Raw genomic sequence first — 13,154 nt, forward strand, 5'->3', positions numbered from 1 at the left:
CTCACAATGAAATTGTCTGCGCAAGCTGTTTTCTTTTGAACAACCCACGCAGCTACAGTTTTACAGTTTTTCTCCGTCATTATATTTCACAGGTGGTCCTGCCTACCTTCATCCTTGAAAGGAGATCTTTGTTAGAAATGTATGCGGACTTCTTTGCACATCCTGACTTATTTGTAAGGTAATGGTCATCTCTCTCTCTCATTGGTGCAGGCTGTTGTATCACACAAGTGTTCAAATGCATCCAAAATTCAGAGTAGTTTAACTAATTTGTGTGTGTGTTTTTCCACCAGCATCGCTGAGCAGCCGGAGCCCCGGGAGCGCATGGTGCAGGTGGTGAAGTGGTACCTGTCAGCTTTCCATGCAGGGAGGAAAGGTTCAGTGGCCAAGAAACCGTACAACCCAATCCTGGGGGAAGTCTTCTACTGCCACTGGGATCTGCCCAGTGAAACAGAGGAGCCTCCCACTCACACGGTGAGACCACATGCCTCTGCAGCATGAGCCGGTTCTTGACCGCTTGGAACTATTAAATAAGTTTCTGTGGCTGAAATAAAATAAGCTATGGTACACGATCTTGTTCTGGACTTTTTATGTGGAAGTCCAGTCAGTTTCCTTTATTGTTCTGTGACTACACTAAATTAAGCATTTAGCTTTTTTAGATGCTAAAATCATAACATTATCCCATTCAGTTCTACAAGGCAGACTTTAACATTTTTATTCAAGAATCTTATCATATTATTACCTCAAAACTCAACCTCATTCCCATACAACTCTCCTCTCCTTCACCTCCAGGAGACGGTATCAGATGGTCCCGTTCCGTGGTCTTCAGCCAACAGTGTGCGTTTTGTGGCAGAGCAGGTCTCTCACCACCCACCCAGTGAGTGTCGAATGAATGAATGAATGGATGAGTATTTTATTTTCGTGTCTGGTCGTATTCACGGCCCACCCCACATGGGATTATTCAGACATATTAACTACAAACAAACACCAAACTGTGATTACAGAGCGACCATGTAAATGAAATGATTTTAAACACCTATTAATTGCTTGTTTGACATTTTTCTACGAACTCTTAATTATTTCCTCTCGTCTGTCTGTAGTTTCTGCATTCTACGCAGAGTGTTTGAGTAAGAAGATCCAGTTCAACGCTCATATCTGGACCAAGTCAAAGTTCTTGGGCATGTCCATAGGTGTCCACAATATTGGACAAGGTACTCGAGAGCACTGCTTCATACACTTGAAAATCACAATTTCTTCACACTTTGCAGTCACGTCTTCATGTTGGTGTAATAATTATTTGCTGGTCTTGTTTTAGGTTGTGTGTCGTGTTTGGAGCACGATGAACATTACATCCTCACCTTTCCTAACGGATACGGCAGGTGTGTGTCTCTGTATTCCTATTTCTGTCCCAAGTCATCACTGAATTACATCTCTGCTCACTGATATGTCATCTGTCTGTCCAGGTCAATTCTGACTGTCCCGTGGGTGGAGCTGGGCGGGGAATGCAATATCTCCTGCTCAAAGTCGGGCTACAGCGCGAACATCGTGTTCCACACCAAACCTTTCTACGGAGGAAAGAAGCACAGGATCACCGCTGAGATTTTGTAAGAGGAAAATGGCTGGATACTACAAAATTAAATCACAGACTGATTTTGGATAAAAGACTGTGACCTTTCTAATGAAAAGTTCACCATAATTCTTTTCTTTTTTTCTTTCAGTTCTCCTAATGACAAGAAGTCTTTCTGCTCCATTGAAGGAGAATGGAACGGAGTGATGTACGCCAAGTGGGCAACTGGAGTGAGTCTTTTCTGCATTTCTTTTGTTTCCATTTCTCTTTTTGTATTTTTAACAGTGGGAGGCGCCTCACACGTATCAAATTAGACAGTAATTACTTAAGCTAAATCAGCAATGCTTTATTAGTTGAAGCAAAACAAAATGTAGGGAAATCATTGTACCGGAGAATAATTACTGGTCATTGGATTTTCCTTTCAAAAATGGGTATTAAAAACAAGAAAATTTGTCCTGTTTTCTTTTATTTTTCCATATTATGAGTCACTGACTTGACTGGGTTTTCACAAACGACTCTTGACTTACGCGCAGTGAGCTTTCTGCAGATGACAGGCCTTGTTTTGCCATATCTAAAATCATGTCAGTAGGTTTGCAAAGACATTTTAGCCTGGACTAAAGCAACACTGGTACATTTGGTGCTCTTGTCTTGTATGTGACCATATCAGACATCAGAATATGAAGATAGAGGCCTTTTTTTCCCTTTATGTTTTGTAGTGATTTTATTTTTTGTTATGTGAATTAAATGAAAATTAAACATTTTAACCATGAAAACTTTTTTTTCATTTTGACAATTTCATTTTTTGTGTTTTAAAATGAAAATCAAAACACCACTTGTTTTCTGATTTTTAAAAACAATAAAATCCAGTAACTAAAATATACACTGACCTTAGTAAAGGGAAGAGTTTAACAATAAATAGATGCACTCACACATGAGTGAATGTGTTTTGTGTGTCTGCAGGAGAACACAGTGTTCATAGACACTAAGAAGATGGGCATCATTAAGAAGAAAGTGAGAAAGCTGGAAGACCAGCTCGAGTACGAGTCCAGAAGGTGAGAAATAAAACTGGTCTTTAAGCAGCCTTACTTATCATATGACCTTCACTCAGAAACAAACTGTGACTTAAATTTTGACCCCTTCAATTCACCAGATTGTGGAGAGATGTGACGCTGAACCTGAAGCTGAAAGACATCGATGCAGCAACAGAAGCCAAACACCGACTGGAGGAGAAACAGAGAGCTGAAGCCAGAGAGAGGAAGGAGAACGAGCAGCAGTGGGAGACCAGGGTGAGACAATCTGTCTGTGTTCTTCATCGAACAAAGAGAACATGAACACTGTGTGATAATAGAGTACACACTTAGAAAATGCTGAGACGTTAAAGAGATAGTTTGGACTGTTTGAGGAGAGACAGTATGAGATACTTAGTAATCAGTGTATTACCTACAGTGGATGGTGGTTGACTCACCCCCAGTTTGGAGAAGCAGCAGGAGTAACAGTGTCGGAAACTAAATAATTTACTGCTGTGGACAGAATCACTACAAAATGTGTTTTAACTACCTGAATCAGTATCAGTTTTAGTGTACGGTATATTTAGAATAGATTCACCACTTTTTCCTGTTGTTGGACAGTCACCTCTGATGGGAAACCACCATTATCTAAGCTAAATATAGCACCAAACTCCTTTGGCAAAATCAGTAATTTTACCTAACAGAACACAGGATTTGCTGGTCTTCCTCTGCTTCAGTTGATTAGTTTGTTTGTTATTATGTGACTTTGGTGTTTTAAAAGGTTAGCGTGGAGTTACACAATAACACAAATAAACTAACAGATTGAGGCAGTGGAGGACAAGCATCTCCCATGTTCTGCAACATAAAGTTGCTATTTTTGCCAAAGGAATCTGGTGGCTTTGAACAGAGCGATATTTGGCCTATGTAATAGAGGTTTAACATTGGGAAGGGACAGCAAGTTAAAGCCGAGAAAATATTACATTTTAGGTGTACTTAAAAAAAAATCATTTTAAATGTGCTGACGCCCATCTACTGTATGTAAATCGATAAGTACCTCTTACAGTCCCACTTCATATAATCCAAACTATCAATTTAACACAATCATAACTCACTGTTTCCATTTACATTCACAATAACAGGAAAAGGCAAAAAGCATACTCCATACTTGAAGTTCAACAGATCCAACAACCCTGTTACACTTGTAGACAAAGATCAGTATTAGAAATGTCAAAAAATGTAGCAATTAAATTTGTGATCAGCTCTAATATAATCAATTCTATGACAGCGTTTTTAGGGCTGTTACATTTTTTTGTTTGTTTGTTTTAGAAATTTATTGTTTTATTTATTTATATTATAAAGTCATAAATTTGTGATTTTAAAAAATGATATGTGGTGTTTTTTGCAATGTTTTGAGAGAACCTTGGTACTTCCTAATGGGGTTCCTTTGGATTCGGTGATGGCTTTTGTGTGTCTGCAACTGCAACGCAATGAACAGATGCAAGGATATCACTGGTCTGATATTTAAGTGTAATAATTGTTATTATTTTTTGTGTGTTTCTGCAGCTATTCCACGAGGACGGGGAGTGTTGGGTCTACGATGAGCCTCTATTAAAGAGATTAGCCTCTCAGAGGCACTGAGAAGACTACGCACACTCTAATACACACACATACATATGCATAAAGAGATGCACACACAACAGAGTCTTTATAAGAACTCTTTTGCAAAAACCACTTTTCCAGGCCTTGGAATGACTGATGATTGAATATGTACACAGCTTTGCATTTGACTGTAAAATAACAATATGGAAATGAATGAAATCAAATGGAAAAGCATCTAAGATGTAACATGAAAATTAGTAAAGCTCCTTTCCTTATTTGGGCAGTCTCACTTCCACCGCCACCAATACCCGCCAACATGAGACTCTGCAGCGCAGAGCGGAGACATGTCTGGTCTCTCAGCTCTGTCCGTCAGCTTCATGACCACGCCCTTCATCAGCTCCACGGGACGAGCCAGAGCAGCACTCGTTTCTCTGCACACAACGGTTTTTCGGAGGTGGGGTGTGTGGTTGATGGTGTTCAAATCAAATAACAAAACAGCGCTCTACATCTCAGGGAATCTGGTGACTGAGGAAAGAAAGCTGCTGCCCCCTCCGAGAGTCTGACAGCCTTATAACGGTGGGACGGATGAATCTTAAAGAGGTGGGGGAGAAATCCTCCGCTTGCCTGCAACTAGTTGTAACTGTTGTTTATATATAGATATACATATGATGGATATATAAATATATATATTCTTTTTTTATTTTCAATGCCCTTTTTGTTTATTTTTTTTCTTTCTGGCAATAGTGTAAAATATTTGAGGATATGAACTTGATGGCTTTACATCTTTAGGAATCATTCCATTCCACTTTTGATGTTTTGTTCCCATTTCAAGTTGCCACCTATTTGGTCTTTCTTAACGCTGTTCTGTGTCTCCAGTGTTATCCAGAAGCAAAGCCCTGCACAATAGTCTATTTATCAGGCAATAGAGCCCTAATGTGGACCCAGCAATGTGGAGTAGGCCAAAGTTTTATGTTAGAAATGTATAGTGTGAGACACCAACACTTAGAAAACTGCTGGATGCTAACTTGCATTTGGTGGACAATTTGCACAATTAGCATTAATTAGCATTATCATCTGTATGGGCAATATTTCAGCTACTGTGTGTCTGATTTGAACAATCTTGGAGTGGTCTGGAGGGTTACCGAGTAGGCTAAATCCATTTCTGAAGTGTTTAGAATTCAAAATGGCTGTTTAAACCTGAAGTGGACATATGTCAGCTGCTGGTGGGATGATTTTTTAATGAAGTTTTGGGCAATTTAGAAGTTTTAGAGAATGCTGATTGATTTGACTGGACAGATAACTTCAACTTGGTTATAAATTGTAGGGTATTTATTAACAACATTATCCACACTACACCCAGAGGTGAGTCACATCTGTCCAGTTCAACTGATCACCGTCCTTTTAAAACATAAATGGCTAAAATTTAATCAAGTATCATCTCACCAGGAGTTGAAATATGTCCCCTTAAGGTTTAAACAGCTGTTTTGGAAAATGTCAGATGGGTTCAGCATCCTTGCTAAGCCCCAAAACCACTCCAATATTGTCCAGATCAGCCAGGCAGTCGCTGAAATATTGCCCATATATATGAAAATGCTAACTGTGCAAATTGCCCAACATATGCAAGTTAGCATCCGGTAGTTTCAAAGTGCTGCCAACCCATATTTTACATCTTTAACATAAAACTAAAAGGTACTCAATATGTCTGGGTTCAGACTGCTGGCATGTAGACTATAAAGCCATAGCATCTGAACACACTGATCTGGAGAGTTGTGATAGATTTATGGATTATAATATGCAATATAGGGATCATTGACATTGCCTGTCAAAAGGACAAATTTAGGTGTCCATTATGCCAAAAAGGTTTAGATAAAAGGCTAGAGGGACTTTGATCTGGACAGAGAACAAATAATGTTTCCATGTTACCTGAAGGCATTTATGAACAAATGATTGTTTACATATTTTTGTCTTTCTGGATGGTAAGGCTAGGACTGAGTCTGTACAGTCTCCCCTCCTGTTCCACGCATCACCTTGACGGCTCACTCTCGTGCTGTCAGAGGGTGAGAAGAGTGAAAAACGAGGAGAACCAGAGTAGACTCATGAAACACCGCTGCTGTTTCATAGTGCTGCTAAGAGTCCAGACTGTCTTCTGCCAGTTCAGTTTTCTTGTAAGATTAATTTTCTTTTTTCTTTTTTTCTTTTTTTTTTTTGTCCAGTGTTTTTCAAGATAACAACCACATAGAGGGCAATATTTATCCTACTGTACACATCTGCTTTTTTGGAACCATCATTCATTCTCTTATTTACAGCTACATAGGTTGGATCTAAATGCAATGATATTTGGATGAAATGCAAAAATAAACAATTTTCACCTGAAAAAGCGCAAGAATATCTCTCCATGCTGTAGTGAGCTCACATTAGAGTATTACCTTAAAGGTTAACATTCAAGATTTTATATTCGCCCTGAATGGAAAGTAAAAAAATGTTGTAAAATCAGTTAACCTGGTAAAGGGATCAATAAAGACAAACATATTTGTGGTGCTGTCTGTAGTTGCAGCTGTTTAATTTAATCCACCTCTAAAGCATACAAAATGCTTTTAGAAACAAGCCAAATGACATTCAGACTCTGAGCTAAAGTTGAAGCTATTACCTTGTTTTTTCCTCCATGTTATGTCTTTGTAAATTATATTGAATTGAGGCCTTGCCATACATTTCAGTATCACTCAGTATCGCCTGATAGAGAGCAATCAAATGTATTTTTTATTTCATTCTGATCATAACCATTGATTGTATCAGATTTTCCTGTTTATTGATGCATAATATTAAATCTCCATGAGTTTATTCCTGTGAGATTTTGTCATGGTTATTTCAAATGAGCATGGATGGGTTTAGGCCTTTATTTATCCCTCCCTCCCACCCAGTGTGTGTGTACCATGTCACCTTCAAGTTCCCATTAAGTACAGCAGAATACATGGTCGCTGTATTATTTGTCCGGACCAGACCAGTATACTACATGGTGGAAAACAATAACAATAACTTTATTTGTAAACATGCACCATATAAACACCATAAAAAAATCGAAATAATCTTCCTGAAACTATATTTTGACACTGATCTGTTGTACAACACATGGCCAGAAGAAAACTGGGTAATAAGACGGGACTCACATATTGTTAATTAAAAATTAATAATATAAATTTATAGTAATTTGTAGTAAAATTATGTAGTAAATGGGAGTTGGCCACTCTGCTCCTATGGAAATCCAGCATTTGCAATTAATCTTAGTAATGTGATGCACAGATAAAATATCTGGGATTTATTTATTTACCTATTTCTTTTGTTTCCTTTCCTCATTTAACATACATTAAGAATATATTACATGCAGGAACTTGCAGAGAACATATGTAAACATACAAAGTAAACATCAGCATCAAAATAAATAAATATACAACATAATTTCTATGACAATTACAAGAGTGCAGTTTTTAAGTGTTGAAGCAAATGGCTTGAAAGCATTTATAAACCAAACAAAGGAGGAATTATTGTGTCTCAGTTCCTTATGATGAATATGATATTTACCCGTAAGATTGATCATATTATTTGGGTTAGAAATGGATACATTTCAATGATAAATGTAAAAAAGAAGGATAAAATATGTGTATACAGTATTTATAATAGAATCCTCAGATAATCTTGAGTATAGATACAGATACAGATTTTTATAAACATTTTTAGATTGCTGCTCGTAGATGAAGTTTTTGTTTTCACACTGTAATTAATATTAAGCATCAGTTTGTTTGCACAGACAAAGATGTATATATATATATTTTTTTTTTTTTTTCCTGGAGCTTTCGACATCATCTGACGGTCTTCCTAAGGAGATGGGGTTTGTTGAGTCGTCATGAAGAAAGAAGCTCCAGTCCTTCCACTGAGGTGGGTTTGAAAGCCCCAGAAACAGTAAGTGGACCTTGAGTTACGATTATTTTTGGTCACATTGTTTCTGCTGTTTTCACAGTCGATAATACAGTTTAACATTTAGTTTATCGGTCTTTAGTTTCTTTCTTTTAATTTGTTTACATGAATTTATTTATCGGTCTTTTTACTTCTTTCCATCAATGACACGAATGGCCAGCAGGGGCGCCAGCGGTTGCACTTTTTCCCATCAGCCTGTGCGACATCCCGTATAAAAGGTCGCTGCACCCTCTGCCTGTCCTCACTCCTCCGCTGCTCTCCAGGTAAATATAACGACTCTGTTCAAATGTGCTTTTCTGTCTTTACTGCTGCTTAACTATTGATGTTTAAGTTTGACTACAGTGGTTGACATGTAATATTTATATATATGCGTGTGAACCTCTGCTGTTTCTTCAGTTCAATGTTTAATTTATTGAAATAACGTGAAGTGGCGCTAACGTTAGCTGCAGGCCTCCGCCACGTGCCTCACTGCGCATGTTGAGATGCTAAGTAGCCATCTAGCTAATCTTTAGATTTTATTCAGTTCAGTCACTCAGGCGCTGTTTTATTGTCCCATATATATGATGAAATAAATGTTGGTAGGGACATCTGAGTAAATGTGAAGAAATGCCAACTTTTCTGACTGCATGGGACAACGCCTTAAAATTACTTTAACCTTAGCTTCAAGCTAGCTGCACTGCTCCCGTGCTGTTGCCTGCAGGGTGCAACGGAATTTATAGGATTTAAATATAGTTCAGATCTTGCTTAAATGCAGTTGCATCATTTTAAACTAGTCTTATCACAAGTTTAAGTGTGTTAATTTTTTTTTGTGCAGGCGCGTGGACAGGATCTCTAATATGGAGGTGGACGTCAGATGGTAAGGAACCAGAAATGATCTGTTTATGATTATACAACTAATGATGTTTCATTATAAGAGTAGTGGACAGAAGTGATTTCTGAAACTGCTTTACTGAGGTTGGATTAATGAGTTTGGATACACTGCGTTTTCATCAACATTAAAAGATGGGACAGTGTGCAGTCGCTGTTTGACTTAAGTGTCTTTCCTTTCTCTAGGTTCAAAGTGATGACTAAAAGTTTTGTTCATATATTATTCTGGTGAGTAAGTTGTCTTTAACTGTTATGCCTTTTCAGGGTTTTTGCAGTTTCTCCAAGTTTCAAAGTTTACACATTTTAACATCTAAACTTCAAAAAACTAAGTTTATATAAATGGTCTTGACAAAGCTTGACATTCACAATGATCTTAAAATCATTATTTGGACTTTGGTTGAAACATGCAGAAACCCTGTTCTAAATGAAAGTCACTGATGATTTAAAGTATGAGAGTAGTGGACAGAAGTGATTTCTGAGAAATTTCACACTGAGACTTACAATATGGTAATGAACTTTGTTCTCCAAAGGCAATGTGTGGTACTAAAAAGTGACTCTTTGCAGGTCGCAGGAAGGATGAGAAACACAAAGCAGATTATGGAGCTGAAGGAGGTGAGGCTCAAATTTGGTCAGTATAGCAGCTAAGATGGATTTATGCTTCTCTAGGTATCGCTTGTTGCAATTTAACTGTTAAACAGTTTTGCAACTTGAAATAAATGGGTTGTGCTTTCATCAAAACATTGTAGTTTTGCAGAGAGAAGCATCAGTCTGTCTTAATTGTGTGTATTATCTGTGCTGCTGTGATGACCATTTATTTGCTACTCTTGACTTGATGGATGACGACCCTACAACCACATATATTGCTGAGGCACAGAACTTAATGCCTGAAAGCCTGAGATTGATTCTTTTGAATGCTTATTTTATATCCTGTTTCCTCCAGGTGGACTTACAATGGTTGGATTAACTGAGCAACAACCAGAGCAGGTAATTGTCCAACTTATTTTACCTGTGGTCTAACAAAACAAACTGTCAATGATGATCTTGTTTATAAAACAATGGGAATCTCTCTGAAAAAGAGTGAAAGAGGACTTTGCAACTGATACAGTGCAGATGAATAATATATGGATATATGCAAATGTGGACTTTGATTAATCAGTCTGGTGTTGGACTTGCAGATGGTGCTCACATGCTTCATCAATCCAGTTTCCACATTCTTGGATCACTTGCAGGTAGGTAAATTTTAAGCTTTGACTAACATTTTATAAAGGAAACCGGTCTGATGCAGTGATGATCGCATAGTTCAGCAGATAAACCGTGACGAATATCTATCGTCTTTCGCTCCTAGCTGATGTGTTGGCCTCCACGAGCAACAAGGCCTCATAAGTTTCTGAAGTGATTTTTTAATTTTTCCCAATGTTCATTTTCAGAAACGAGTGTGTGGGGCTGCAGAAGGCCATGTGAAGGTGAGTTGAAAACATGGTGCTCCATATCTTTAATGACTGATACAGTGATGATCGCATAGTTCAGCAGATAAACCGTGACGAATATCTATCGTCTTTCGCTCCTAGCTGATGTGTCAGCTTTCATGACCTGTGAAGCTTCCAAGTTCTTGAAAGATTTTAACTTTTTTTTTGTGCATGTTTGTTTACAGAAACCATATCTGGTGCTACGAAAAGGCGACATGAAGGTGAGTTTAAAAGCTGATGTGCTTCAGTCTCTTGATTCTTGATACAATGATGATCGCATAGTTCAGCAGATAAACCGTGAAGAATATCTATCGTCTTTCGCTCCTAGCTGATGTGTCAAATGCAGTTGTCTTTAAGCCCTCAAGTGTTTTAAAGCCCTTGGTAAGAAATGTTTTCTCTCATCCCATCCAGACATCCTAACACTGTGCTGTAAGAGATTCTTCAGCCAGCTTTGTGTTGGTAAGTATCAGTCACTGACTGGGACTGTGCAGTTAATATCATTCAGATGTGATGAATTTGAATCAGGTCGCTGATCCAGTTGAGGAAATTAGTCATTTATTCTGATCTGAGTTGTTTTTATAGGAAAAGAATCAAAAAATTTTTAAATTTAATTCACGTGAAACTATTCTAATTTGCAGGGCAACTGGGATTGTGGTGGTCCTGAGCACTAGATGTCACACAAGCATGGTGAGTATGTAAAAATAACATTTAAGCACTTCGGATCCAGATGACTGAGTTTGTATCTTAAATTTGCTTTTGATGCCTTTTTGAAATCTAATGTGGTTTGAGCTGAACAATTAATCAATTTGATCAAATTTGCAATTAGCTCTGCTTTACTTCACAATCCAAGGAGGTTAATATTTGTTTGGAAGGTGTTGATATACCTGAAGTTATTGTCAATATTTGTTGATGCAAAATTCTGCATTTCCAATGCTTGGCAAACACAAAGTAAAGGAATCATGTTTCCTGCATGCATTTGCCTACCCAGGTGCATGCTGGTCTTGGCCATGCCTTCCTGCTTATAACTTGAGGTGCCCATAACATTGGTCACATGCCAACTTTGCAAGTAAATATGCTAAACAAAATTAGTTGATTAAACTGAACAAATTACTAGCAGATGAATGCTATCAGAAGCTGCTCTAAATGAAAAACATCTGGAATAATGTTATACTAGTCTGTAACATTGGCCCTACCTCTGCATGAGCTCTTTTGGTTTTGTTGTAGTATTGCTGAAATATTTGCAATCATTTTAATGTTTGAAGATGATGTAAACAGTTATTCCCTATCAAAACTCATGAAAGACTATTTCAAAATAGTTCAGCGTTTGTCACGTTAGTTAAAAGTTTCTGCTGTGCCAAAATGACATGTTGAACTCTGCCTCATCTGGGTCTAAAGGGCTGCACGTGTATATTTGTTGGATCTAGGTTGCCGTCGTAGTAAACCCTTTGATCCCTGTAGACTGACCTGTGTGATGACAAAATGAATACTGACCGTAAATCGTGGAGTCATGTATATTAGCTCTAGCTGACCTGGTCAGTGTGCAAATGTTCACCTTAATGTTTGGTGTTCGTGTTAAACTTATGCTGTTCTGTCTCCACAGGTTGTGCCTGTTTGCTTTGAGGCTGGTTTGAACTGAAGAGATGAGATCAGCTCAGGTGAGAATGCAAACACTGCCACAAGATGTGAATGACTGCTGTGGGTTCAGTGATGTCTTAACAAATGTCTGACCTGAACTTTAATGTGGACAATATGTTACTGAGGAACCCTGTGAATTAAATCTTAATTCATCAGTCACTGACTTGTAATAAGGTCATTTTTTTTCTTTCCCAGTCTCCAGGAAGCGGCTGCAAATCCAGACTGAACTTGGTGAGCATTACGTCTCTTTTGTAAACTTTTTGAGCCCCATGTTCGGCATTCAGGTGTCTGATCTGTGGGTCCAAAGACAAAATTGGCCACTTTACCTGTGATGAAAAGATTCTGCCAAATGAATTCTTTGATTATAACCCTTACCGTTCCATTATTTCTGAGGTCATGTGGTCAGTAAATCTCAGTTTTCTGTCCTGTTATTTGTTCCCTTAATATTAATGGAAAATCTGTTTTTCCCCTCCAAGAATGAAGCTATGAAGTCTGTTGGCCCTCAGGAGCAAGCCTCACACCTACATGTCATTTTGCTATAAAGTGAGTATAGCTGCTTAGCAGGGTGTTAAATATTTTGACAACATTACAGTATTGGGTTGACTACTGGTGCTTTCACAACAGACACAATGAGATCGGATTTCACCATTATTGCAAATACTAGGGTTCAACAAAAGCATTGCTTTGCTGTAATGCAGGGTTTAAAATGAAAAAACACTTCTGCCCATTAGAAGATCAAGACAGTATTTTGTGATGTAAAATATTTTGCCCACCCATACGCAATAAAATGTGAGAAATTGCTCTCAAAGTTGGTCTCGTTTCTCAATATGAATGAGATGGACAAAGGGAAATAAAACTGAAGTTGATGAGCACATAAGTTTTGGTTTCTGGTATAAAACTTTTTGCTCATTACTAACTGCTTTTATCTTACTCAGATGCTGTGCTTTGGATGGTGACCTTAAAGCCTGGGGACAACTCAAGAATAACAAGACTTGTCAGATGTTTTGTCACACTCAATAAATGCTGAAATAAATATTCATGCCTGAT

The 13,154-nt window shown here is 38.0% G+C and overlaps 1 protein-coding gene, 2 long non-coding RNA genes and 9 other non-coding genes across 13 annotated transcripts in view; all 12 read left to right on the forward strand.

Moving 5' to 3' along the window:
* Nucleotides 1–4,444, forward strand: part of osbpl9 (oxysterol binding protein-like 9) — a 45,225-nt gene extending 40,781 nt beyond the window's left edge. The window contains exons 15-24 of one of the 2 annotated variants that reach the window (XM_084723477.1): nucleotides 93–178; nucleotides 291–471; nucleotides 790–874; nucleotides 1,098–1,208; nucleotides 1,313–1,376; nucleotides 1,461–1,601; nucleotides 1,716–1,794; nucleotides 2,525–2,616; nucleotides 2,715–2,850; nucleotides 4,135–4,444. In XM_084723477.1, the coding sequence (XP_084579603.1) occupies nucleotides 93–178; nucleotides 291–471; nucleotides 790–874; nucleotides 1,098–1,208; nucleotides 1,313–1,376; nucleotides 1,461–1,601; nucleotides 1,716–1,794; nucleotides 2,525–2,616; nucleotides 2,715–2,850; nucleotides 4,135–4,209 (1,050 nt within the window). In that variant the 3' untranslated portion in view covers nucleotides 4,210–4,444. Of the gene's footprint in view, nucleotides 1–92; nucleotides 179–290; nucleotides 472–789; nucleotides 875–1,097; nucleotides 1,209–1,312; nucleotides 1,377–1,460; nucleotides 1,637–1,715; nucleotides 1,795–2,524; nucleotides 2,617–2,714; nucleotides 2,851–4,134 lie in introns of those variants that run through there. The other variant, XM_084723476.1, reaches the window with a different exon arrangement.
* Nucleotides 4,445–8,688: 4,244 nt separating this feature from the next.
* On the forward strand, nucleotides 8,689–8,772 carry LOC146324178 (small nucleolar RNA SNORD74). Its single transcript, XR_014771240.1, has one exon. It is a non-coding gene; the product is annotated as a small nucleolar RNA SNORD74 (small nucleolar RNA).
* Nucleotides 8,773–9,030: 258 nt separating this feature from the next.
* On the forward strand, nucleotides 9,031–9,096 carry LOC146324179 (small nucleolar RNA SNORD75). The gene has a single exon (XR_014771248.1). It is a non-coding gene; the product is annotated as a small nucleolar RNA SNORD75 (small nucleolar RNA).
* Nucleotides 9,097–9,435: 339 nt separating this feature from the next.
* LOC146324180 (small nucleolar RNA SNORD75) lies at nucleotides 9,436–9,504 on the forward strand. Its single transcript, XR_014771246.1, has one exon. It is a non-coding gene; the product is annotated as a small nucleolar RNA SNORD75 (small nucleolar RNA).
* A 317-nt stretch (nucleotides 9,505–9,821) lies between these two features.
* LOC146324181 (uncharacterized) lies at nucleotides 9,822–11,057 on the forward strand. The gene is made up of 4 exons (XR_014771218.1): nucleotides 9,822–9,990; nucleotides 10,182–10,235; nucleotides 10,434–10,469; nucleotides 10,658–11,057. It is a non-coding gene; the product is annotated as an uncharacterized LOC146324181 (long non-coding RNA).
* On the forward strand, nucleotides 10,031–10,113 carry LOC146324182 (small nucleolar RNA SNORD79). Its single transcript, XR_014771247.1, has one exon. It is a non-coding gene; the product is annotated as a small nucleolar RNA SNORD79 (small nucleolar RNA).
* On the forward strand, nucleotides 10,283–10,363 carry LOC146324183 (small nucleolar RNA snR60/Z15/Z230/Z193/J17). The gene has a single exon (XR_014771243.1). It is a non-coding gene; the product is annotated as a small nucleolar RNA snR60/Z15/Z230/Z193/J17 (small nucleolar RNA).
* LOC146324184 (small nucleolar RNA snR60/Z15/Z230/Z193/J17) lies at nucleotides 10,506–10,586 on the forward strand. The gene has a single exon (XR_014771242.1). It is a non-coding gene; the product is annotated as a small nucleolar RNA snR60/Z15/Z230/Z193/J17 (small nucleolar RNA).
* LOC146324185 (small nucleolar RNA snR60/Z15/Z230/Z193/J17) lies at nucleotides 10,732–10,812 on the forward strand. Its single transcript, XR_014771241.1, has one exon. It is a non-coding gene; the product is annotated as a small nucleolar RNA snR60/Z15/Z230/Z193/J17 (small nucleolar RNA).
* A 761-nt stretch (nucleotides 11,058–11,818) lies between the features above and the next one.
* Nucleotides 11,819–13,153, forward strand: LOC146324186 (uncharacterized). The gene is made up of 2 exons (XR_014771219.1): nucleotides 11,819–12,338; nucleotides 12,584–13,153. It is a non-coding gene; the product is annotated as an uncharacterized LOC146324186 (long non-coding RNA).
* On the forward strand, nucleotides 12,172–12,235 carry LOC146324187 (small nucleolar RNA SNORD78). Its single transcript, XR_014771245.1, has one exon. It is a non-coding gene; the product is annotated as a small nucleolar RNA SNORD78 (small nucleolar RNA).
* LOC146324188 (small nucleolar RNA SNORD47) lies at nucleotides 12,431–12,503 on the forward strand. Its single transcript, XR_014771239.1, has one exon. It is a non-coding gene; the product is annotated as a small nucleolar RNA SNORD47 (small nucleolar RNA).
* Nucleotide 13,154: the final 1 nt, after the last annotated feature.

The sequence above is a fragment of the Lutjanus erythropterus genome, chromosome 7, assembly GCF_056507025.1.
Source record: "Lutjanus erythropterus isolate fLutEry1 chromosome 7, fLutEry1.hap2, whole genome shotgun sequence".
Classification (NCBI taxonomy): domain Eukaryota; kingdom Metazoa; phylum Chordata; class Actinopteri; order Lutjaniformes; family Lutjanidae; genus Lutjanus; species Lutjanus erythropterus.